At 42.5% G+C, this 26,855-nt stretch overlaps 1 protein-coding gene across 1 annotated transcript; it reads right to left on the bottom strand.

Moving 5' to 3' along the window:
- Positions 1 to 2,583: 2,583 nt before the first annotated feature.
- LOC311003549 (GTPase IMAP family member 9-like) lies at positions 2,584 to 3,370 on the bottom strand (the record flags this gene model as incomplete). Its single annotated transcript, XM_083995316.1, has 2 exons — positions 2,584 to 3,260; positions 3,352 to 3,370. The coding sequence occupies 2 exons, from the start codon at positions 3,368 to 3,370 to the stop codon at positions 2,584 to 2,586; spliced, it is 696 nt and encodes a 231-aa protein (XP_083851442.1).
- Positions 3,371 to 26,855: the final 23,485 nt, after the last annotated feature.

Here is a 26,855-nt window from a genome sequence, read left to right as displayed (position 1 = left end):
TTCTACTTTAGAGTTCCTCACAGAATTGTTTGCGAAAATAGAGATAAAATAGCAATGACTCAAGTATTTTGTGTAAAGTACATCAGTGTGTTGCTGTTGATTTGAAAGTGATTCAAAATGGCACATGTGTGTATCATTTTGTTGCTAGAATACTGTAACATTTTTAGAAAGGATTGTAAGATTTTGATTGCAGACTTTCATTTTGACAGAGCTTTGAGATGTTTTACAACAAGTGCTGTGTCTTACAGGGCCGGCCCGTGGCATAGGCTGTATAGGCAAATGCTAAGGGCGCCGTCCATCCAGGGGGCGCCAGTGCCACAAATGGGAAAGAAGAAGAAAAGTAACTTTCACTATTTTTATAACTGGTTGGTACTATTATTTCTTAATACAAAAAATAATCCCACGTTAATTTAAATGCAAAGCAAAACCTATTAAAAAGTCATGATATGATATGTTACAACATTAGGCTACTAAGTCGCCCCCCCCCTCTCCTCCACATGCCCATTGGTACTGCCCTCCGCTCTCCCCGCAGTCACGCACACAGCAGAGGTAGTACCTGTCTGCAGTAGGAATGCTTTCAAGCCGTTTTCTTGTTAGAAACGCCACATTTTTAATTAGATGTGTGGATACTTGGTTGCATTAATCCTCAAAGTCGGCGCAAATGCCAGCTCGTTTGCACAATCATCTCGATATGTTTTTGTTTATATTTCGGTCATTTTACACCGCCCTTGATGACCTGTCAATCAAAAGAACAGCTGTGAAGCGCTTCGAACCCGCAGAATCGGGTTACACACGGCTACACACATGTCATGAAGTTTGAAATGTAATGTGAAGTCAATATTCAGCTTCTTTTATTTTACATTTGAGACATTTGGTGAAAATAGAATGACAGATAACATCTATGCTCAAGAAGCGATTTCACAAAATTTAATTTTAACTTGTTTTTTTACACTTATCTATCAGCCTTTATTCATGTAGTATATTCCACTGCTTTTGTGAAGCTAAGACTTTCGTATACCCATTTCAAGCACCACAACAGGTTGTTCTCATGACTGTAGAGGGACTAATTTTTTTCATGTCTTATTGATCATTGTTGGGGGGGGGGGGGGGGGGTAATCTCGCCTAGGGCACCAAAATGGCTAGAGCTGGCCCTGGTGTCTTGTCTTGCTTGTGTGTAGAGTTTTGACAGAATGAGCCAAATTTTGCAAAATGTGTGTAAGCAGCTGGCAAAAACTGTAAACTCACTTCTGTGCTGAAGTTGGTGTCATTTTGGAAACAGCGTGACGTTGCTGTTTCATTATAAACATCATGACAGTCCAGAATCCTTTTAAAAATGTGATCCTGTCATTATTCATTCATATTGTTTGCCAGAGACCGGACATTGAAGAGGAATATGCTGGGCATCCCGATAGCAACATTACCAAAATGAAGCCAACTTCAGCAGAGAGGGCCGACGAGTTTAGGACTTAATCCTCCTTTCTTTCCCCGCATGAGAGCACTCTGGGCCGGCGGAGCTGGATAAATTGTCGCCGCTGTTTTATCTGTCCCTCTCCTTGATGGTTATAACTTTGCCACAGTGTAACAAGCATCTGCACAGTGCGACCTGTGTGTAGTGCGGTAGGCTAAAGTAATCCAAGTAAATAATTTATTTTTAAAGAAAGGAACTGTATTCAGAATACACCAATTTTAACTGTAACGGAATGCACTTACTCATATTTTGTATTTTAAATACGTAACGCTGTTACATGTAATCCGTTATTCTCCAACCCTGGCAGTAACTAACCAGAACATGACTGGATTGTATAATATAGTATATAATAAGGTCAGTGTTTCGTTGAATAAAAAGACTGAATTGTTTCATTATTCTGTTCTGATATATTGGCTAAAAACATGTACAATATAGGCTATGTTTATGCAACTTAAAATAATCACAGATTTTTTATAATTATCAACAGTTTATTCAGTTTGAACTATTCAGCACAAGCAGGTAAATCATAGACATTTTCTGTTGCGTTGGAATACATCAGAGAAAACAAGGCTTTACTTACAAAACTGTGGTGGAAACAATAAATGATACAATTTGAAGATAATTGAGAAACTATTCATGACTTTGATATAACTTGTTGATTAAAAAGATACTTTTTCATGTGCAAAAAGAAAGTTTACAGTTTCTTGCTTTTACTAGGTAGTACACAGTAGAAAGCTGGAAAAGGTGACAGGTGGTAAAGGTTCTGGGACAGGATCCCATAAACAGTTCCTACATACAGTTCCTTAGCATTAATTATAAAATGCTCAATAGATGCCAAAATTGACGGTAATATAGGTAACACCAACAGAAATTATAATCAAATGTGTAAGTGGATCTCAGATTTCATGTTATTCATATATTTTCATTTAACCTCTATTTTGCATGATCAAATTTGAAGAATAATGAACATCTTTTGACATAGTATGCATGTTAATGTGTATATATGTAAAATCTACATGGTAACGGTTAGAATGAGGTTTAAGTCAAGGTTAGGTTTAGACATTCAGTTGTGATAGTTAAGGTTAGAGTGAGGAGCTAGATATTTTTATGGTTACTTAGTATCCTTCAAGAAGACGAAGATAAAGCAAAATACGTGGTAACATTGCAATCATGAGCTTATTCATGTCAGCTGCTGCCTGAACTTGTTTGTACATGTCATCGGTGTAGAATGAATTTCCATTTACTGCCACCATGTCGTCGATCTTCTTGATCAGCTCCACTACTTGATTTTTGTCTTGGCTGGTGTTTTCAAACATGTGGAACCTGCCTCCACATGTTTGGATGAATTGTTGCAGCTCCTTTCCCTCCCGTACATACTCTTGTATGGTCATGTCTCCAAGGTCACCACCACGGGTAAACAGCACAATCATGTACTGGTTCACTTTTGGACCAAATAAGGCCTGCAGGGCTTCAACCGAGTTCTTCTCTTCCTTGGTGAATCGACCAATCTTCAAGACCAGCAGGAAAGCATGAGGGCCAGGGCTTGAGACTTGGATGCATCTCACAATTTCTTTTTTGATGAATTCCGGGGAGGTCTGGGTATCAACGATCCCAGGCGTGTCAATCACACTCACCACTCGGTTACCAAAGCGTGCCTCACCTTTTTCACAAGACTCTGTAACTGATTCTGAAGAGGGACGAGATTTGAATTGACGTGCTCCCAGAATAGTGTTTCCAACAGCACTCTTCCCCACACCAGTTTTTCCAATCATCACAATTCGCAGATTAGGTCCTGCAATCGAATTTGCATATTAATATATATAAAAAATATAAAAGTGTGTTTTTGTGTGTGTAAATATATATGTGTGTGTGTATAGTCTTACCTTCAGGAACTGAAGCCATGTTTTCTCAATGCCAATGTCTTTACAGCTGACAGTGAATCTCTAAGAGATTGTTGGTCATTTATATGGCCAACACACAAAGACACGCCCCATTGTGTTCGATATAATACAGGGCAGAGAAGAGCCCATTTAACAGATACCTCACAACTTGTCTATACTTTGCTGCTGTGCACCCAAGGCCCATGTCTGACAGTAAGTAATGCATTGGTGACTATGTTCAGAAAGATTGCTTTTAATGCTGTTGTTTTGTTGTTGTTGTTGTTGTTGTTGTTGTTTTTTATTGATTGTGCCAGTAAGACACCACTCTCAAACTTAAAAGAAAGGAAAAAAAGAAAAAGACAATTTGGATTGATGTTGGAAAATGTAACCTGCATGGACTTTTAGCTGTGTGTATCAGGCAGAAATATTGATGTGCTTATTTTCACAGAGAGGAAGATTTCAATCATTATATTGGGAGGCGACGAGTCTTCAAAGAAAGATCTAACGACCAAGATCATAGGGAAAGATGTATCTACACTACGCCAAAGAAAAACTAGGAGTCAGGGGAGACTATGTATGGGAAAACCTAGAGATAGATTAAAATTATATGAAAATGATACATATGAGGTCACATGTGTTTGTGACAATAACAAAGCATACAAGAAAACAAAGACGCTTGTTAAAGACCATCAACTTGACATATGCTTGTTGGTGTTAGAGGGTGGGGTCTCAATAGATAAAGTCTGGCAGCAAATAGATAAGCTGCACAAGAAAACTGGAATACCTAGAGGAGAGTTCAAACCTGTGCTGCCACTCAGTGATAAAGATCCTTCTTTCTCACTGTTCAAAATCAACACCATCGAGGAAGTACACAGCCAACTGAACAAACTGATTGAAGAGAGAGATCCAATGGCATCCAAAAAGAGGTAAATTTGTAAAGGCAGAGATGTTGATTTAGGAACTAGGCTACAGTTACAATATACTGTGGACAGAGTGTATTTTCTGTGGTGTGGAGCGGTGGGTTGATAATGCTAGTAATTAACCAGCCATAAGTTATGAAGGCCTTAAATGTTTTGAATATATTGCATTTGCAAAATATGAAAAATGTTACAGTACAGATTGAAGCCTTGGTGGCTCGATAAAGACCTTAACTAGAAAATGTGTGAATGCTTAAGTCTAAATGCCATTGATAAGTCAATGCTGAAATAGCATAAGAAATTTTAGAAGTATGGTTGACAAGTTGAATCTATAGCTAAAAAGTAGAATATGTGGCAAAAAGCAGTAATAATACAACCACGGAAAAATTTATTAAGAGATCACTTTCAGAAATGTTTCTTATTAAGCATCTCTACATACATGGCAAGGCAAGGTCATTTTTACCAACAGTTTGTCTCAACGGGCTTTACATGGCATCATAACAACATCCTTTGTCCTTAGACCCTCACATTGACTGAGGAAAAACTCCATAGAAAACCCTTTTAACAGGGAAAAATCCATGTAACCAGATGTGTCCCCCCATCAGTCTAAGCCTACAGCAGCGTAGCTATAAAATGGTTCAGAGCTATGGCCCTCATTTCACTTCAACAAACACTCATTCTACTTAATGGGACACTGATTAGGTGATCACCTGAACCACATATTTTTATTTCAATTTCGGGAGAAATGTTGTAGAACGAAACAGAAATGTTCATTTTACTCAAACACATACCTATAAATAGTAAAACCAGAGAAACTTTTTTTGGGGCCCAAATTTAAAGGGCTTTTAGACATGGTTTTAGAGTAAGAATGAAAGTTAGGGTGAAGTTAGCCATTAAAGCAGATATCAGTGGAATGTTTTTGTTAATATAAGTCCTAAATAGTCCTATTTTCCGTCAGCAATCACTTACATGAAGTATTTCAGCCTAAACACGAGTCTCTCCGTCACTCTGCTCTGCTGTAACCCGAGGAGAAAATTTTCCTTGTGGGATACAAGTGTTATCCAATGAGGAGAGAGAACGGCATGAAGGGCTGTGTGTGCAGCCAAGGGATGCGCGTGAATGTGGTGACGTAGCACGAGGACCAATTGATGCCTGACAAGGGCGGGGGCTGCTAACTCGTGGTGCGTTCAAAGAAACTCGTACTTTGTGTTTTTCCTTCCTGTGAAGTCATACCAGTTCGATCTGGTACGAGTTCACGGGTCGGAAGTTACGAGTGGCCGTTATAGGGAACTTTCACAGACAACAGGATGGTAAAAACACGAGCTACGGGTTACCTGGAACGCTACCAAGTCGTAGTTGTGACTTGAAGCTGTAACTTACGGTTTCAAAAGCCTGCCTTGAACGCAGCATTAGCCGAAACGGCCGTGAAGCTGATATCTGCTTTAAGTTTATGATTATATTTATGAGTGTCCTTTCAAAAAAAACACATGTATTTGTGGCTGTGATCATTCAGGGAACGAATAATAAGACAGAGCCTGACGCTAAACCTGCTGAAGCCATGCTCAAGGTGACTCAATAAATTATTTGTTCTCATTTTAGAGTTGTCTGACTGAAATACATTTTATTTGTAACGCTTTTACAAATGCTCAAAGACACTTTACGCTTTTAAAATCATAAAATAGAGCAGAGTCAAAATTAAATAAAATTCAGAAACAGCAATAAAACAGTATAAAACACACATTAAAAGCTAAATTGAAAAGGTGATTTTCGAGTACGGTCTTGAGTGTACTGTACAACTGTAACAATGTAACTGAAACTGCTGCTAACTCCTACTCCTCCTATATTTATGCAGATACTATCATCTGTGTCTCTTTTGTTTTTCTTCTCCTTCATTGTGAAAATTGCTGCTAATACTTATGCACTTTACTTCATGCACTTTACTTTCCACAGGTGGCAATGCTGAGCAGCGGTTAGCTGCCTAGCATTGTTACCTGCTCTCTAACTATCTGTCTATGCAGATTGTTATCTATTTTTCTATTGCTACAAGTGCTGATAGCATTCTGCATCCTAATGTATCTGTGCGGGTGACGGTGCCATACAGCGTTCAGATGCGTGGCATCGTCACCCGCCGTCTTCTCTTCCATTGTAATTATTATTGTTATTATTACTTGTGCTCTGTGATATGTCTGTCTGTTTTTTTATGTGAGGACTGCGGATGGAAACTAGCTCTGAGCTAAATCCGGCACACTTACAGGATGCCACGGCGTTAACTGTTTATGAATGTACACTGTCCTCAAACAAATAAACAATAATTGAAATGAAATGAAATGTTAGGTGGTGTGTGCAGATTGAATGGGTTTGGGGAGTGAGTTCCAGAGGGAGGGGGCAGCAATGGAGAAGGCTCTGCCCCCCCCCCCCCCCCCCCCCCCCCCCCCCCCCCCAGGTTTGGTGCTTGGTCTGTGCAGGTGGTGAGAGGATGTTTCCCTCAGATGAACAGAGGTCACTGGAGGCAGTGTGGTGGTGGAGCAGGTATACAAGGAAGAAGGGGGCCTGTTTGTTAAGTGCTTTGTGTGTGAGGAGGATTATGACCTTTATGCAATTTGTGATGGGGAGCCAGTGCAGGTCATGGAGGATGTGGGTGATGTGGTCTCGGGACCGGGTGTGGGAGAGCAGGTTTGGATGATGAGAGTAGTAGAGGATGCTATTGCAGTAGTCCAGTCTGGATGTGATATAAGCATGGATGGGGATTTCTGCAGCAGAGAAGGTGAGTGAGGGGCGGATGTTCATATATGAAGGATATATTGGCAAAAATGAAGAATGAGGCATAATTGTTATTGATACTCCCGCGTGTGCATGCCGTGCGCGCACACACACACACACACACACACACTAAGATAAGGATTCAGATGGAAACGAAGATGTCTTTTATTGAACCACTAAAATATGTTCTGTCATTATGAAACAAAACTTATATCTTATAATAAAATCCATTCACATAAACAAAAAGATGGACAGTTCACATGTTGGTGTGTGTGGTTGAACTAAGGTGCCTGAAGCAATGGTATAAAAGTGTACCACTTAGCCTTGTGCCTTACAGAGGCAGCCAATCAAAGGTGGAGTAAGGCGGGTCTTGGCGTGGCCATAGTGGGAAAAAAAGTATAGCCTCCTGGACGGGGGGTGTGCTAACAGCAGCAGCAAAGCTAACATCAGGACGTCATCTGTTAAATAAGAATAAGAGAGACACAACTCTGGATGTGGAAGCAGAGAAGAGACAGATGACTGGGTAACTGTTAAGCTGTGATTTGTAATGTTATCTTATACAGACACAATATGAGTGTCATTGACAATTCATCATATTTCTCTATACAGACCTGATGAAGTGATGGAGGCAGAAGAAGATAATTAATAAATAAATTATAGGATTTTATTTGTATAGCACCTTTCAGAAATAAAGCTTACAAAGTGCTTCACAAGAGATACAATTCAAAGAGCACTATATACAAACAGTTCATGTTATCCTATGCAGACACAATATGACTGTCAGTGACTATTAATATTTGTTATCTATACAGACCTGATGAAGTGATGGAGGCAGAAGACAAGAATAAGAGAGACAAAACTCTGGATGCGGAGGCAGAGAAGAGACAGATGACTGGGTAACTGTTATTACAACTGTTATTTGTAATGTTATCTTATACAGACACAATATGTCAGTGACTTTTCATAATTTTTTATCTATACAGACCTGATGAAGTGATGGAGACAGAAGACAAGAATAAGAGAGACACAACTCTGGATGCGGAAGCAGAGAAGAGACAGATGACTGGGTAACTGTTAAGTTGTGATTTGTAATGTTATCTTATACAGACACAGAGGGCTCTATTTTCGTAAACTAGGCGCAGGCGGGGCGTGTCCAGGTGCAGTTTCCAATTTTTGTTCATTGCATGGCGAGGCGCAATCCCGCCTCCTTCCCTCCCACCGGCGCAAGTGGCATAGAGGTAGGAGAGAAGGCGTGGAGTGGGTTTAACACAGCCGAGTTCGTTCTTCACCAATTAAATGAGCTCCTCTCCTCGCAAGTTTGATTTCACCGTGGAAGAGGGAGGCAGCAGTGAGACGGGAGGAAACTGATGTTCTGGTCCGGTCCAAGCTCGCAGTGTCCGAATATGGTCGCGCGAACAGACCTCACGGGCTGATGATGCAAAAGTAGTCTGGGAGGGAGGAGGTTACTGATGTTATCCAGGTTTGCTCTGACATTGAGAGCTGTTGCCCAGTAAAAACAAAAACACACACACACACATTTTCCATTAATAAAGACACTCATATTTAGTAACCTATATTTAAACATGTGTGCACAGATCACAACATAAACAAACAGCTGTGCGTAAAGGAGGCATCACGGAGCGTCTCTCTTATTCTTTTTTCTTTAGAATTTACCTGAGATGGGAGATGTGAATATCTGCTCACTATGATGCCGAGGCTGATTGTGGTTTGCTGAGAGAGATTATAGTTTATTTGTTTTCAGTTTTTCGTTATGGTCGCGTGTCGATGCGGCTGCTCCGCTAATGAATCAATAAGTAAATAAATAAATATAGCGGATCATCGCAACGGCACAGTGTGTAGTGTCAACACAGCAGCGACCCTCACAGTCCTGCTCTTGGGACATCCACGGCTGCTTTTTTGTCTCAGTCCCTCCCTGGTTTCATCTGTGTTAATTCAGTCAGGTTGAGTTTCCATTACGCGTGCCGACAGCCTTTGATCTGTCATCAGTGTGACGGGACAATCGATATACGTGTATGTGCTGATTCAGATAGTTACAATAAATAGGCGTTGTTGTGATTATTAATTGCATTTAAATGTGCCTGGAACTGTGGAAACCTGCCTGTGAGGTCTTGGTGACGTGGGCGCGCTTCGCCTTGCGCTGAGAGTAGACCAGGTTGGAGCTGGCAAGCTTTCGGCGGACTCTTGGCGCGGCCTTTTTGCACGAAATTGTCACTGCACCAAGCTGAATCTGTCGACACCTCCCCCTGCTGTGCGGCCACACCCATCTTGGCGGGTCCATGGCACTGGTCCGACCTCCCATTAGTTCGACCTCCCATTGGTTCGAACTCCCATTGGTCCGACAATCGGAGTAATGAGAGTTCGAACTAATGGGAGGTCCTCATTAGTTCGAACTGGACTAGTTATTAGCATTAGTCCAACCCTCCGTTTTTACCATTCACTATGCATTTATATAATTATTCATATAGGCTCCACCTGTCAATTAGACACACGTGGAAGAAGAGGTGCAGTTTATTGTGTTTCACCAATGAGGAGCTGTCATTACGCACGACTTTTTACGCACTGCTGCGCGCTCATTAGTGTCCATAATTAAACCTTGACATTCATATCAAATCAAACTTACATTACAGACAGATATACAGACAGGGTTCTCTGTCTCTCTCTCCCACTCCGAACAGACAGACGGACGCAATCAGAAAGGAAACGGAGGCTGCGCATTGATCCTTTTTTCCTTTCTGAGATCAAACGGATCATGTGCATAATTAAAGCAGAAGTGAGTGGTCCGGTCGTTTTCGCTAATGCTGCGTTCCAGGCAGGCTTTTGAAATCATAAATTACAGCTTCAAGTCACAACTTACGACTTTGTAGCGTTCCAGGCAACCCACTCGTGTTTTTCCGACCTGTTTTACCGGTGAAAGTCACTATAACGGCCACTCGTAACTTCCGACCCATGAAATCGTACCAGTACGTCTTTTTGTACAGTCTATGTACCAGATCGAACTGGTACGACTTCACAGGTCGGAAAAAAACGAGTTTCCTTGAACGCACCATAACAGTCCTCGTCCCTACGTCACCACATTCACGGCGTCCCTTGGCTGCACACACAGCCCTGCATGCCGTTCTCTCTCCTCATTGGATAAAAACTGTAGGATACGATAAATGTTTTCTCCTCGACTCAGAGCAGAGCAGAGGGCCTGACAGACCCGTGATTCAGACCAAACACTCTATGTAAGTGATTGCTGTCGGAAGATATAACTATTTAAGACTTATATTAACACAAATATATCACTTACTTCTGCTTTAACTGCAAAACAAGCACTTCATATTAATAACATATAACGCTCATTATGCTTCCAGCCTGTCTAGCCTCTAACTGGTGTTTTTACTAAACTTAACCAACTCCTTTCTTCATTGCCTGAACCTAAGCGAAATGTACTTCTTTTTTTTTCTCTCAGTCTGCTGTCAGCAGGAGCGGCGGCTGCAGCAGGCTCGCGCCCATTAAGTGAGCTCAAGCCGCCAGGTTCAGCCGCGCTCGAGCGGAGGGAGAGAGAGAAAAAAAGTGCATTTATTTTACTCTGTACTCTGGGAGGGGGGGGGGGCTTTGATTATCAGTTTACACATCTTGATCAGCATTTATGATGGTTGTGTGCGATCTGACATGATCTGGCTCCTTTCTGGGCCGTGTGTGTGTGTGTGATGTGCGTTTCTGTGTTTCTGGGAGCTCTCTCTCTTTCAGTAATTCTCGTTATTTTGCTCTCTCTCACACAGAGAGAGAGAGAGAGAAAGCTGCATGCTCCTATCAATGGAAGAGCTTGTCAGAAAGTAGCGATGAATGACAGTTCGAACTAACGGGACCACCCACTGGTCCGACCTCCTATTGGTCCGACTTGTGGTTGATTTTGTCGGAGTAACGGGAGGTCGAACCAATGGGAAGTCGGACCAATGGGCAGTTCCCATCTCGGCGCACCGCAGTCTACCAATTTACCAAATCTGCTGCGCACGTTGTTGCACTAGAGGAAATTACCACTGCACCGGCTGCGCCAGGGTTCACTGCGCTGTGCCCCCCTGAGTTGCGCCAGGAAAATAGAGCCCAGAGTGTCAGTGACAATAATATATTTTGTCTATACAGACCTGATGAAGTAATGGAGGCAGAAGAAAAGAATAAGAGAGACACAACTCTGGATGCTGAAGCAGAGAAGAGACAGATGACTGTGTAACTGTTATTACAACTGTTATTTGTAATGTTATCTTATACAGACACAATATGTCAGTGACTTTTCATGATTTTTATCTATACAGACCTGATGAAGTGATGGAGGCAGAAGACAAGAATAAGAGAGACACAACTCTGGATGTGGAAGCAGAGAAGAGACAGATGACTGGGTAACTGTTAAGCTGTGATTTGTAATGTTATCTTATACAGACACAATATGAGTGTCAGTGACAATTCATCATATTTCTCTATACAGACCTGATGAAGTGATGGAGGCAGAAGAAGATAATTAATAAATAAATAATAGAATTGTATTTGTATAGCACCTTTCAGAAATAAAACTCACAAAGTGCTTCACAAGAGATACAATTCAAAGAGCACTATATACAAACAGTTGATAACAGTTACTGTCAGTGGCGTAAATATCGACGGTGCAACCGGTGTGGCTGCACCGGGGCCCAGGCGCCATCAGGGGCCCATGAAGGAAGAGAAAAAAAGAAAAAACAGCTGTCCAGAATTGCCACAGGCCTCTGTTTTTGTGAATGGCATAGCTCGAGGCAGGTCGGTAAGGTAACACTGAGCGGCTAGTATGGGAGGAGGAAATGATCATTTATCCAATCACCTTGATACCTGTCAGTCATGATGAGTCGCGGTTTGAGCCCAGGTCAGGGCAGGCTGTTAGATAAGTTGATATGGAGCCGCTGTCCGTGGTGCTTAAACGCTGGTTTTCTCGGAGGACCGTGTCGATCGCTGTCGGGACTTACGCGGACAGAATACGCACGTGAGTCTGGCAGCGCGAGGTCTCGGCGCGACTGCAGTCCGCGTATGTGAATGCAGCCGGACCTCGAGCCTTCCGCTCAGTGTGCGCCACAAGTTTGAGCTCATGTAAACATGACAACATGCCACACGTCTTTCTCCCGTCAATTGCCATGATGGAAACATGACGCTCTGACAGTGGTGCGGCGTTTGGATCATAACACATCCATGGTTTGGACCAGAGAAAAAACAAACGTGTGTAAATGTAATATACATATGGGCTGCAAAATTAAACAATGTGTCATTTTTGCACCAGTTTGTGTGAAAACCCTATGGTGACAATAGCAGTTTTCTCAAGTGGCTGTGTGCGTGTCCAAGTGTGTGTGTGTGTGTGTGTGCGTGCGTGCGTGCATGCGTGCGTGTGCGCTTGTGTTTAGGGCAGCAGGTATAGGGCACAAAAAAAATATTTGCACCAGGGCCCATCACCATGATGTTACGCCACTGGTTACTGTTATCCTATACAGACACAATATGAGTGTCAGTGACTATTCATAATTGTTCTCTATGACCTGATCAAGCAATGGAGATAGAAGAAGATAATAAATAAATAAATAAATAGATTTTTATTTGTATAGCACCTTTCAGAAATAAAATTGCTTCACAAGAGATACAATTCAAAGAGCACTACAGACAACACTTGATAACAGTGGGGAGCATACATCAGTCCGACTGCCCAAAAGTCCGACGGCTCATTTCTCCGACTACCCATTCTACAGTGTTAAGGTTAGGTTTAGGGTAAGGTTAAGGGTTAGGGCTACTTTAGTCAGAGAAGTGGGAGGTCAGACTAATGGACGCAAAAATAAAGAAATGTATGGTCAGAGAAATGGGTAGTCGGACAGACGTCATGCGCCCGATAACAGTTACTGTTATCTTATACAGACACGAGTATCAGTGACTTTTCATATTTTTTGTCTATACAGACCTGATGAAGTGATGGAGGCAGAAGAAAATAATAAGAGAGACACAACTCTGGATGCGGAAGCAGAGAAGAGACAGATGACTGGGTAACTGTTAAGTTGTGATTTGGTATCCTATGCAGACACAATATGAGTTTCAGTGACTATTAATAATTTTATGTCTATACAGGGCTGATGAAGTGATGGAGGCAGAAGAAAAGAATAAGAGAGACACAACTCTGGATGCGGAAGCAGAGAAGAGACAGATGACTGGGTAACTGTTATTACAGCTGTGATTTGTAATGTTATCTTATACAGACAAGAAGCCTACTCATTTTAATGTAACAATTGCCGATGAGAACCGGTGTCAAAAAGGAAAAAAAAAAATCAATCATGGACTTCATGATGACCATGGCAACAAACGAAGCTTCGATTTTTTTGGGTCAGCCCTAATGACAATTCATATTTGTTGTCTATACAGACCTGATGAAGTGATGGAGGCAGAAGAAAAGAATAAGAGAGACACAACTCTGCCAGTGGAAGCAGAGAAGAGACAGATGACTGGGTAACTGTTATTACAGCTGTGATTTGTAATGTTATCTTAAACAGACTATTCATATTTTTTCTCTATACAGACCTGATGAAGTGATGGAGGCAGAAGAAGATAATTAATAGATAAATAATAGAATTTTTTTTTTTTTAAGTATATTTTTTGGCTTTTCATGCCTTTATTAGATAGGACAGTTCAGAGTGTGACAGGAAATGGGAGGCAGAGAGGGGGGGAATGACACGCAGGATAGGGCCGTCCGAGGACTATAGCCTCTACACAAGGGGGCGGGTGCTTACCAACTGAGCTAAACACCGCCCCAATAATAGAATTTTATTTGTATAGCCCCTTTCATAAATAAAATTCACAAAGTGCTACACAAGAGATACAATTTAAAGAGCACTATATACAACAGTTGATAACAGTTGCCCTAGTTTCCTAGACCTATACTTGGACATGGACAGGGGAGACAGCGACGCCAGAGGCCGAACCTCTCCCAGGAGGAAACAGGTGTTTTGGTCCGGAGGTCCGAGCTCAGAGTGGCCGAATAATGAGTTTACTAATATCCTTAATCAGGTTTGACCTGATACACCGAGAACCGCTCCCCAACAACTAATAAACTAATAAATGTAGCCCGGGAATTAGAAGCACACAGGACACACTTACTGGGGTTCTTGTAGCCTTCTTATTTATTTCACATCAGTTGCAAAAAGGCTTATTTGACTGAATTTCTAAACTCAAAGTCATTCGTTCTCATCTGAGACTTTAGAGAGAACCGAAACCAAAAGCATAAAAAGAAACAAAACAGCATAGGGGACAAAATACGGCAGTGGGCTATGAAGGTCTACAGAAACAACAAAATACACACGTCATTAAAATCATGACACGGTCACATTAACTCGAAAATGTGCATTCAAAATATTACCACAGTCACTTACACGCCACGCAGCGTGGAACACGGGAGCTGGAGCTTCCTGAAGCTAGTCGTTAGCCCCGGTCGACGGCTGGCATGCTACCCTCTGAAATAAATCACCAATATCTCTAAATGAGACTATATTGTCACATTCTGTTACGGCGTCTTACAATGTGTGCGTATTTTACCTACCAATTGAACAGAACAACAGTCTCCTCTGTTCGGCGAGACATTTCAGGCACTTGTGGCTCACATTCAGCAGAAAAGACAACAATAACCCACAATGCACCTGGCGGCTAAACCAAAATGCGCCCAACTGAACCCCAAAACAGCTCAATGCTGCCACCTTGTGACCACTTGTTTAACTCATTTACATTTTGTTTACATTTAAATTTGAAATATGACATTTAAAAGAAAGAACAAAAGAAAACAAAAACACATTATAGTACATTGGAATACATTCACCCTTAAGTGGAAAATTACACTTATGATTAATTTACCACCCGGCTACATGCTCCCCTGCAATTAGTCAACGTCCTCGGTGACTACAAAACATTAACTGACTCAAATGCTCCCTGCAATGCCTTTTCAAAGAGAGCAGTACCAAGACTTGTCAAAACCTGGGAGACCATGTCGGTGCTGACTGAGACAGCATTACAGGCTGACTTTGGCCAATTAAAGGGGTTTGGATGAGACCCTGCATTTGCCCGCTTGCTACGCCTAATAGCAGGTGTAGGTGCATAAGCTTTACTCCCAGCTCTGCTAGCCATGCCTGTTAGAGTGGGTCTTTTCCCATCTTCACCAATGAGCAGGTCACTGACACTAACGTCTGAATGAACATCATTGTTTACACACTCTCTGTCACCATTTCCCATATCTGCCTGACCTCCCTCAGGTTCTTCACTGTCACTGTCATCCAAAGGTGCTGTCACAGGTAAATTAACCCTGTCGGCGACGCATGGCAGCTTTGGTATCTGCATAAACTGAGGAGGCAGGATTTCTTCAACCACAACAAACTCTGGGTCAGGGGACTCAGGAGACACGTCTTCAACTACAGGCTGTGTACTGACATGTGACCTAGTTTTGGTTCTGGGTTTGGGAACTGGCTTTGCACAAGGTCTCAACTCTGACCTATGAACTCTTCTGACGGGACCTCCTTCCAGAGGTTCAACAGTGTGTGTAGTTCCCTGAATGTCAACCACCTTGTAGACTGTGGGACTCCATGCATCTTGAATCTTATTTCTCCCTGAGGGTCTGTGACGTAGGAACACAACCTGACCAATGTCTATAGGAGGACAATACACTTTCTCATTTTGCAGCGCAATTCTCTCAGCTGCCTTCTGCTCTGAGTACTCTTTGGCTCTCTCATGTGCCTGCCGGAGTCTCTCCTGATGAACAGACAACCAGTCCTGTTTACGGTCTGACGTACACTCATGCCCTAATAATGCATCAACTGGGAGATGTGGCTGTGTACCAAAAAGCAGAAAATAGGGCGAGTACCCTGTGGTGGAATGAGGGGTAACATTATAGGCATACACTAATTCAGGAAGATGCTCTGGCCAACGCCTTTTCTTCTCCGGAGGAAGTGTCCTCAACAAGTCATGGAGGGTGCGGTTGTATCTTTCACACTGAGCATTTCCCTGTGGCCTGTATGGAGTTGTCCGTGTCTTTTTGACCCCATAGAGTTTGCACAGCTCTGCAACCACTTCACTCTCGAAATTTCTGCCCTGGTCAGAATGCAACCTCTCAGGGACACCGTACTTCATGAACCACTCTCTGAGCAGAACTTTAGCTGTTGTATCTGCTTTTTGGTCCTTGGTAGGATATGCCTGTGTGAACTTTGTAAAAACATCAGTCACAACGAGAACATTCTCACGGCCATCTGAAGCTGGTTCTAGCACTGTAAAATCAATAGCCACCACTTCAAGCGGTCGGGAGGCTAGAAATGCTTTAACTGGAGCCTGGATTTTTGGCTGAGGCATCTTTGTCAAAATGCACCGCTCACAGTTTTTAACCCAGCTCTCAACATCTTCATAAAGCCCAACCCAGAAACATCTCCCTCTGAGCAGGTTCACAGTACGTTCTATGCCCTGATGGCCCATGTGGTTGTGTACACTCTCTAAGACTTGGTCTCTTAGACAACCAGGCACGAGTAACTGCCACACTTCACCATGACGTGGATCTCTGATTACTCTGTACAACAACCCTTCCTTTTCCTGTACACGACTCCACTGTTTCAACAGTCTTTTCACTGAGCTAGATAGGACTGCTCGCTCCCTAGCAGTAGGCTTCCTCCCCTGATCCCAAAATGTCCTGAATTCTTTCAGGGTGGAGTCACTAGCCTGAAAACCTATCAGCTCCTCTCTGGTAAAACCTGGAAGTGTGGGTGTGTTACCTTGTCTCGTGCTTATCTCACCTGATCCTGACTCCATAGCACGGATCTGTCTCACCTTGTAACACTCAAGACTTTTAGTGACAAGATCAGAATCTAGAACTGTCCCTCTCTCCATCAGGTTACACACGGCAATACAACCATCAAAATCTGAATCTGGATCAGTTTCAGGCTCCCCTGCAAACTCCTGCCTAGAGAGGGCATCTGCGGCGGCGTTGCTACTACCAGGACGGTACTTCACTTCAAAGTCAAAAACAGACAGTTGAGCTACCCACCTCTGCTCGATAGCGCCTAACTTGGCTGTTTTGAGGTGGCAGAGCGGATTGTTATCAGTCAGGACAACAAATTTCGCACCCAGCAGGTAACCTCTGAACTTCTCAGCAATTGCCCATTTTAAGGCAAGCAACTCTAACTTCATACTACTGTAATTCCTGTCATTTTTCTCGGCCTGACGTAACCGGCGGCTAGCGTATGCTATAACGCGTTTGGCGTTACCCTGCTGCTGATACAATACAGCGCCTAATCCGTGCTGACTGGCGTCTGTCTCAACTATGAAGGGCTGTGTGAAATCAGCAAAACCCAAAATGGGAGCAGAGGTAAGTTTACCTTTTAACTGTTCAAAAGATGACTCACACTCTTGTGTCCACATAGCGCCAAACTGGTGAACTGCTTTTTTTGTTTTCTTTTCACCTGAACATTTGTTGACTAAGTCGTGCAGCGGTCCAGCAATTTGTGAGAAACCTTGAATGAATCTCCTGTAATAACTACAGAAACCTATAAAGGACTGTAGTTCTTTCACAGTGGTTGGGACCTTCCAGTTGTTAACAGCGGAGACCTTGGACGGGTCAGTCCCCACACCTTCCGCTGACACCTGATGACCCAGAAACTTTACTGACTGCTGTAGGAAAGCACACTTTTGCAACTTCACTTTAAGGCCTGTCTCTGCCAGTCTTTTCAGCACGGTTTCCAGTCTCTCCAAATGTTGCTCAAATGTCTCTGAAAAAACCAAGATATCATCTAGGTAGACCAGGAGTATCTGAAAAATGAGATCACTCATAGTGACTTGCATAAGTCTTTGAAATGTAGCCGGCCCATTACAAACACCAAAAGGCATTCGCACATATTCATATAAGCCAAACGGTGTAGTGAAAGCTGTCTTACTCATGTCTCTCTCATGCATGGCCACCTGATGATACCCGCTTGCTAAATCTATTGTTGAGAAGAATTTCGCCCCCCTCAACGCATCAAAACTCTCATCAATCCTTGGTAGCGGGAATGCATCGCGTCTCGTCTTGGAGTTAAGTTTTCTGTAGTCGACACATAGCCTTAGACTACCATCTACCTTCCTCACAAGCACTATCGGCGAAGCATAGGCACTGGAGCTTTCTCTGATAACTCCTTTTTTCAACAGCTTGCCTATGTGTTCCCTGACTTCACTGTACTGTGTGGGTGGGATTCGTCTGTATGGCTGTGTCACAGGTATGTCGTCTGTGAGATGGATCTCATGTTGCACTTTGTCAGTGTGGCCCAGATCTACATCCTCTGTTGCGAACACAAAAGAATATTTCTCCAGCAGCAAAGCCAGTTGTGCATGCTGTTCTGGGCTACCACTTACATCAAGCTGGTCATGGATGGACTGTACATCTGTGGGTGTTTTGGGATGTTTGTCGATGCTCACTTGTTCAGTGTCTGCTGAGATTCTCTGGAACTGTATCTCACAAAGTTCATCACTTTTTACACTGTCTACATGAGTCAAAACCCCTAGCCTGATCCTTGGCTTCAGCCAGATATCTTCATCAGACATGTTCATGACTTGGACCGGAAACACATGACTTTCAGATAAAACAAAGGTAGGTACAACAACCAAACCTCCAGGCAAGGGTGCACTCACAGGCTCCAGCAACATTAAAGGGCCATGTTCACTCACAGTCCTAAATCCCCTTGCCATGACTGTGGCAGCAGACAATGCAGGAACGTGGACCATCTCCCTACTCGCCACTCTAGCAAAGGAGAGCCTGCCTGTTACAGTTACTGCATGAAGATTATTGAAAGCCTCTCTCCAGTTCGAGTCAAGTTTACTCTGTAGTGTGGTGTCAAACTCAGTGTGTACGAGCTCTCGACATTTTTTGACAACATTCATCCCTATGAGACCTGGAACAGAGGAAGAGTGTGCAGAATCCTTGACTATCAGGAAGCCTCGCTCTGGAATAGTCAGACCCATTACCGCGACCTCAAGTTCTACATAGCCCATATAGGGTATGTCTAACCCATTTGCTGCGGTGATCTTTAACCACTCAAATGCAGGATGAATGTCTTCACTTTTATCTGACAAGTGTTCCCTGAAAAAACTCTCAGAAATTGTGCTGACCTGGCTACCAGTGTCAAGTAGGCATGATACTGAGACTCCCTGAAGTTTCACCTCGACAGTTTTGCATTCCCCGACTGCACGCTCTAGAATCCTACTTCTGTCTGGTGTTACTGCTGGTGAGCCAGTAGATCCCCCTCGAATTGCCTGGCTCATGGCAACCGAGGGTGAAAGTTTTCCTGCACTACAGAAGGTGTTGACTCATCCTGGACTCTTTTGGCCTGCAGGCACTTTTTGGCAATGTGGCCCACGCCTCGACACTTGAAACAGATAGGCTGGCCGTCTGGTGTGTACCGTGGTTGCAGTCTAGCTCGTGGCTTGGGCTCTTGGAAAGTCATTTGAGTGGTACGTCTACTCAGCTCAGTTACAGCACTTGCTAGGTCGGCGAGTGTTTTGCCTAACTCTACTAACTGTTTTCCCTGTTGAGCTACTGCTCTTTGAACATCACCTAATGCAGTAGATTGGCCATTGTTTGCCTCAGTAGTAGAAAACTGGGATTCTGAAACCTCTGACTTAACCTGGCTGCTCTTAACAACTCTGGGACGATGGGGCCTGCTTTCCTCCATTTCCCACAGGAGGGCTTCGCGCCTCACATCTAAAAGGCTACAGTCTGGTTGGTCTCTGACCATCTTTCTGAGTTCACGTCTGAGAGCTGAATCCCTTAAACCCTCAATGAACTGGTCCCGGAGAACGGCTTTCTCATTAGGTATCACGTCTGCTGACTGCTTCACTACAGAGCTCAAGATCTGGGACAGAGCATGGGAGTAGTCACGGAGGTCTTCACCCTCTACTTGTTTACGATTGTAAAAGGTCTGCAAAAGCTGTGTGATGCTGCGTTTTTCCCCAAATGCATTCCTTAAGTAGGAGTATAAATCACTGGGCCTCTCTGTCTGACCCCCCATGCATAGTCGAACCTCCTCCAATGCAGGACCACGCAACAGAGATAGAATGTAGTCACACTGCCCCTCTGTTGTCTGCTCTCTGGATCTTAAAACCCTTTCAATCTCTTCAATAAACTCTTCCACAGACCTCCCATCTGTACCACCCTCCCCACTAAATGCTTGGACCTGGCGTTCTCTTGGAACATAGATGTATGAACGTGTGGGTGCGCTATTATCATTTGCCCTCTGAGCCCCTATCTCATCATTTAACCTGACAAGTTCATCTCGCAATTGGGTGAGCTCTTGCATGCGAGTCTGCATTTCTGCTGTAGCATCTGTACTTGGGCCTGCTACCTCATCTGTTGCCTCATCGAACTGGGCAGCATCATCATCAGAACCACTAGCCATGATGAAATATTAGTTTTTACTCAGTCCAGTCTGAATGTGAATCTTAAGTTCAACACAAGAATCAAGGATACGATGAACACAGTCTTGAAACACTGCTGAATCTTGCTCTTGGCAGCCGGACGAAGTGCTGGGCAGCTGGCGTCGCGGTGGAATCCTCAGCGCAGGTCTGGATGAGCCGTGTCGATCAGGAAACAGTGGCGCCACTGGAGCTCCTCAAGTCGTCTCTCACCGGTCACCGCTTCCGCTACAGGCTGGCCTCTCCGACACGTCCACCCACAGGCTTCTCCTGCAATCTTCACCACTGCCGTATTTTGTCAAATAAAAATAAAAACAAGCTAGTAACTGCCAATTGCAAAAAATTGTTTTAGCTACACCCCACTCCTGGTACCAAAATGTGTAGCCCGGGAATTAGAAGCACACAGGACACACTTACTGGGGTTCTTGTAGCCTTCTTATTTATTTCACATCAGTTGCAAAAAGGCTTATTTGACTGAATTTCTAAACTCAAAGTCATTCGTTCTCATCTGAGACTTTAGAGAGAACCGAAACCAAAAGCATAAAAAGAAACAAAACAGCATAGGGGACAAAATACGGCAGTGGGCTATGAAGGTCTACAGAAACAACAAAATACACACGTCATTAAAATCATGACACGGTCACATTAACTCGAAAATGTGCATTCAAAATATTACCACAGTCACTTACACGCCACGCAGCGTGGAACACGGGAGCTGGAGCTTCCTGAAGCTAGTCGTTAGCCCCGGTCGACGGCTGGCATGCTACCCTCTGAAATAAATCACCAATATCTCTAAATGAGACTATATTGTCACATTCTGTTACGGCGTCTTACAATGTGTGCGTATTTTACCTACCAATTGAACAGAACAACAGTCTCCTCTGTTCGGCGAGACATTTCAGGCACTTGTGGCTCACATTCAGCAGAAAAGACAACAATAACCCACAATGCACCTGGCGGCTAAACCAAAATGCGCCCAACTGAACCCCAAAACAGCTCAATGCTGCCACCTTGTGACCACTTGTTTAACTCATTTACATTTTGTTTACATTTAAATTTGAAATATGACATTTAAAAGAAAGAACAAAAGAAAACAAAAACACATTATAGTACATTGGAATACATTCACCCTTAAGTGGAAAATTACACTTATGATTAATTTACCACCCGGCTACATAAAGAAACTCACATTTAGTATTTAAAGCAGAAGTAAGCGATCCGGTCGTTTTGGCTAACTTCTTGTCAGCCGATGGAGTTGGCAGCCCCCGCCCTCGTCATGGATCTATTGGCCCTCGTCCCTACGTCACCACATTCACGCGCATCCCTTGGCTGCACACACAGCCCTTCATGCCGTTCTCTCTCCTCATTGGATAAAGCTTGTAGGATACAAGGAAGTATACAAGAGGTTTTGTCCTCGCCACTTTGTTGTAGACTAAATATTTTTTACTTGGTGCGGTTTGTATTCAAATTGCATTTTTCATAATTTTTATCTATACAGACCTGATGAAGTGATGGAGGCAGAAGACAAGAATAAGGGAGACACAACTCTGGATGTGGAAGCAGAGAAGAGACAGATGACTGGGTAACTGTTATTACAGCTGTGATTTGTAATGTTATCTTATACCGACACAATATGAGTGTCAGTGACGAAACATCATATTTTTCTATACAGACCTGATGAAGCGATGGAGATAGAAGAAGATAATTAATAAATAAATAATACATTTTTATTTGTATAGCACCTTTCAGAAATAAAACTCACATAGTGCTTCACAATATAAACAATTCAAAGAGCACTATATACAAACAGTTGATAACAGTTAATGTTATCCTATACAGACACAATATGAGTGTCAGTGACTATTCATAATTGTTCTCTATGACCTGATCAAGCAATGGAGATAGAAGAAGATAATTAATAAATAAATAGAAGAAGATAATTAATAAATAAATAGATTTTTATTTGTATAGCACCTTTCAGAAATAAAATTGCTTCACAAGAGATACAATTCAAAGAGCACTACAGACAACAGTTGATAACAGTGGGGAGCATACATCAGTCCGACTGCCCAAAAGTCCGACGGCTCATTTCTCCGACTACCCATTCTACAGTGTTAAGGTTAGGTTTAGGGTAAGGTTAAGGGTTAGGGCTACTTTAGTCAGAGAAGTGGGAGGTCAGACTAATGGACGCAAAAATAAAGAAATGTATGGTCGGAGAAATGGGTAGTCGGACAGACGTCATGCGCCCGATAACAGTTACTGTTATCTTATACAGACACGAGTATCAGTGACTTTTCATATTTTTTGTCTATACAGACCTGATGAAGTGATGGAGGCAGAAGAAAATAATAAGAGAGACACAACTCTGGATGCGGAAGCAGAGAAGAGACAGATGACTGGGTAACTGTTATTACAGCTGTGATTTGTAATGTTATCTTATACAGACAAGAAGCCTACTCATTTTAATGTAACAATTGCTGATGAGAACCGGTGTCAAAAAGGGAAAAAAAAAATCAATCATGGACTTCATGATGACCATGGCAACAAACGAAGCTTCGATTTTTTTGGGTCAGCCCTAATGACAATTCATATTTGTTGTCTATACAGACCTGATGAAGTGATGGAGGCAGAAGAAAAGAATAAGAGAGACACAACTCTGGAAGTGGAAGCAGAGAAGAGACAGATGACTGGGTAATTGTTATTACAGCTGTGATTTGTAATGTTATCTTTAACAGACTATTCATATTTTTTCTCTATACAGACCTGATGAATTGATGGAGGCAGAAGAAGATAATTAATAGATAAATAATAGAATTTTTTTTTTTTTAAGTATATTTTTTGGCTTTTCATGCCTTTATTAGATAGGACAGTTCAGAGTGTGACAGGAAATGGGAGGCAGAGAGGGGGGGAATGACACGCAGGATAGGGCCGTCCGAGGACTATAGCCTCTACACAAGGGGGCGGGTGCTTACCAACTGAGCTAAACACCGCCCCAATAATAGAATTTTATTTGTATAGCCCCTTTCATAAATAAAATTCACAAAGTGCTACACAAGAGATACAATTCAAAGAGCACTATATACAACAGTTGATAACAGTTGCCCTAGTTTCCTAGACCTATACTTGGACATGGACAGGGGATACAGCGACGCCAGAGGCCGAACCTCTCCCAGGAGGAAACAGGTGTTTTGGTCCGGAGGTCCGAGCTCAGAGTGGCCGAATAATGAGTTTACTAATATCCTTAATCAGGTTTGACCTGATACACCGAGAACCGCTCCCCAACAACTAATAAACTAATAAAGAAACTCACATTTAGTATTTAAAGCAGAAGTAAGCGATCCGGTCGTTTTGGCTAACTTCTTGTCAGCCGATGGAGTTGGCAGCCCCCGCCCTCGTCATGGATCTATTGGTCCTCGTCCCTGCATCACCATATTCACGCGCATCCCTTGGCTGCACACACAGCCCTTCATGCTGTTCTCTCTCCTCATTGGATAAAGCTTGTAGGATACAAGGAAGTATACAAGAAGTTTTCTCCTCGCCACTTTGGTGTGGACTAAATTTTTTTTTACTTGGTGCGGTTTGTGTTCACATTGCATTTTTCATAATTTTTATCTATACAGACCTGATGAAGTGATGGAGGCAGAAGACAAGAATAAGAGAGACACAACTCTGGATGTGGAAGCAGAGAAGAGACAGATGACTGGGTAACTGTTATTACAGCTGTGATTTGTAATGTTATCTTATACAGACACAATATGAGTGTCAGTGACGATACATCATATTTGTCTATACAGACCTGATGAAGCGATGGAGATAGAAGAAGATAATTATTAAATAAATAATACATTTTTATTTGTATAGCACCTTTCAGAAATAAAACTCACATAGTGCTTCACAATAGATACAATTCAAAGAGCACTATATACAAACAGTTGATAACAGTTAATGTTATCCTATACAGACACAATATGAGTGTCAGTGACTATTAATAATTTTATGTCTATACAGGGCTGATGAAGTAATGGAGGCAGAAGAAAAGAATAAGAGAGACAAAACTCTGGATGCGGAGGCAGAGAAGAGACAGATGACTGGGTAACTGTTATTACAACTGTTATTTGTAATGTTATCTTATACAGACACAATATGTCAATGACTTTTCATAATTTTTTATCTATACAGACCTGATGAAGTGATGGAGGCAGAAGACAAGAATAAGAGAGACACAACTCTGGATGTGGAAGCAGAGAAGAGACAGATGACTGGGTAACTGTTAAGCTGTGATTTGTAATGTTATCTTATACAGACACAATATGAGTGTCAGTGACAATTCATCATATTTCTCTATACAGACCTGATGAAGTGATGGAGGCAGAAGAAGATAATTAATAAATAAATAATATAATTTTATTTGTATAGCACCTTTCAGAAATAAAACTCACATAGTGCTTCACAAGAGATACAATTCAAAGAGCACTATATACAAACAGTTGATAACAGTTACTGTTATCTTATACAGACACAATATGACTGTCAGTGACTATTCATAATTGTTCTCTATGACCTGATCAAGCAATGGAGATAGAAGACGATAATTAATAAATAAATAGATTTTTATTTGTATAGCACCTTTCAGAAATAAAATTGCTTCACAAGAGATACAATTCAAAGAGCACTACAGACAACAGTTGATAACAGTGGGGAGCATACATCAGTCCGACTGCCCAAAAGTCCGACGGCTCATTTCTCCGACTACCCATTCTACAGTGTTAAGGTTAGGTTTAGGGTAAGGTTAAGGGTTAGGGCTACTTTAGTCAGAGAAGTGGGAGGTCAGACTAATGGACGCAAAAATAAAGAAATGTATGGTCAGAGAAATGGGTAGTCGGACAGACGTCATGCGCCCGATAACAGTTACTGTTATCTTATACAGACACGAGTATCAGTGACTTTTCATATTTTTTGTCTATACAGACCTGATGAAGTGATGGAGGCAGAAGAAAATAATAAGAGAGACACAACTCTGGATGTGGAAGCAGAGAAGAGACAGATGACTGGGTAACTGTTAAGTTGTGATTTGGTATCCTATGCAGACACATGAGTTTCAGTGACTATTAATAATTTTATGTCTATACAGGGCTGATGAAGTGATGGAGGCAGAAGAAAAGAATAAGAGAGACACAACTCTGGATGCGGAAGCAGAGAAGAGACAGATGACTGGGTAACTGTTAAGCTGTGATTTGTAATGTTATCTTATACAGACAAGTAGCCTACTCATTTTAATGTAACAATTGCAGATGAGAACCGGTCTCAAAAAGGAAAAAAAAAAATCAATCATGGACTTCATGATGACCATGGCAACAAACGAAGCTTTGATTTTTTTGGGTCAGCCCTAATGACAATTCATATTTGTTGTCTATACAGACCTGATGAAGTGATGGAGGCAGAAGACAAGAATAAGAGAGACAAAACTCTGGAAGTGGAAGCAGAGAAGAGACAGATGACTGGGTAACTGTTATTACAGCTGTGATTTGTAATGTTATCTTAAACAGACTATTCATATTTTTTCTCTATACAGACCTGATGAAGTGATGGAGGCAGAAGAAGATAATTAATAGATAAATAATAGAATTTTTTTTTTTTAAGTATATTTTTTGGCTTTTCATGCCTTTATTAGATAGGACAGTTCAGAGTGTGACAGGAAATGGGAGGCAGAGAGGGGGGGAATGACACGCAGGATAGGGCCGTCCGAGGACTATAGCCTCTACACAAGGGGGCGGGTGCTCTACCAACTGAGCTAAACACCACCCCAATAATAGAATTTTATTTGTATAGCCCCTTTAATAAATAAAATTCACAAAGTGCTTCACAAGAGATACAATTCAAAGAGCACTATATACAACAGTTGATAACAGTTGCCCTAGTTTCCTAGACCTATACTTGGACATGGACAGGGGAGACAGCGACGCCAGAGGCCGAACCTCTCCCAGGAGGAAACAGGTGTTTTGGTCCGGAGGTCCGAGCTCAGAGTGGCCAAATAATGAGTTTACTAATATCCTTAATCAGGTTTGACCTGATACACCGAGAACCGCTCCCCAACAACTAATAAACTAATAAAGAAACTCACATTTAGGGCCCTAGTTTGCTGGCGCAGCGCAGGTGGCGCAAGGTAGTGCAGCCGGTCTAATGCAAGTTTCGACCAGCGCAGCCTAGCGCAAAGTCAGATTGGGAGATTTGTAGATCGCGCTGCGCTGAGATAGGCGTGGCCGCGCAGCAGGGGGAGGCGTCACAGATTCAGCTTGGTGCAGTGGAAGTTTTGTGCGAAAATGTCTCGCCGAGGTTGCGCTGAAAGCTCGCCACCTCCAACCAGGT

The sequence above is a fragment of the Trachurus trachurus genome (genome assembly GCF_905171665.1).
Source record: "Trachurus trachurus genome assembly, chromosome: 20".
NCBI lineage: Eukaryota > Metazoa > Chordata > Actinopteri > Carangiformes > Carangidae > Trachurus > Trachurus trachurus.
Note: the sequence above shows the minus strand (reverse complement) of the source record. Positions and strands in the feature narration are given on the sequence as shown.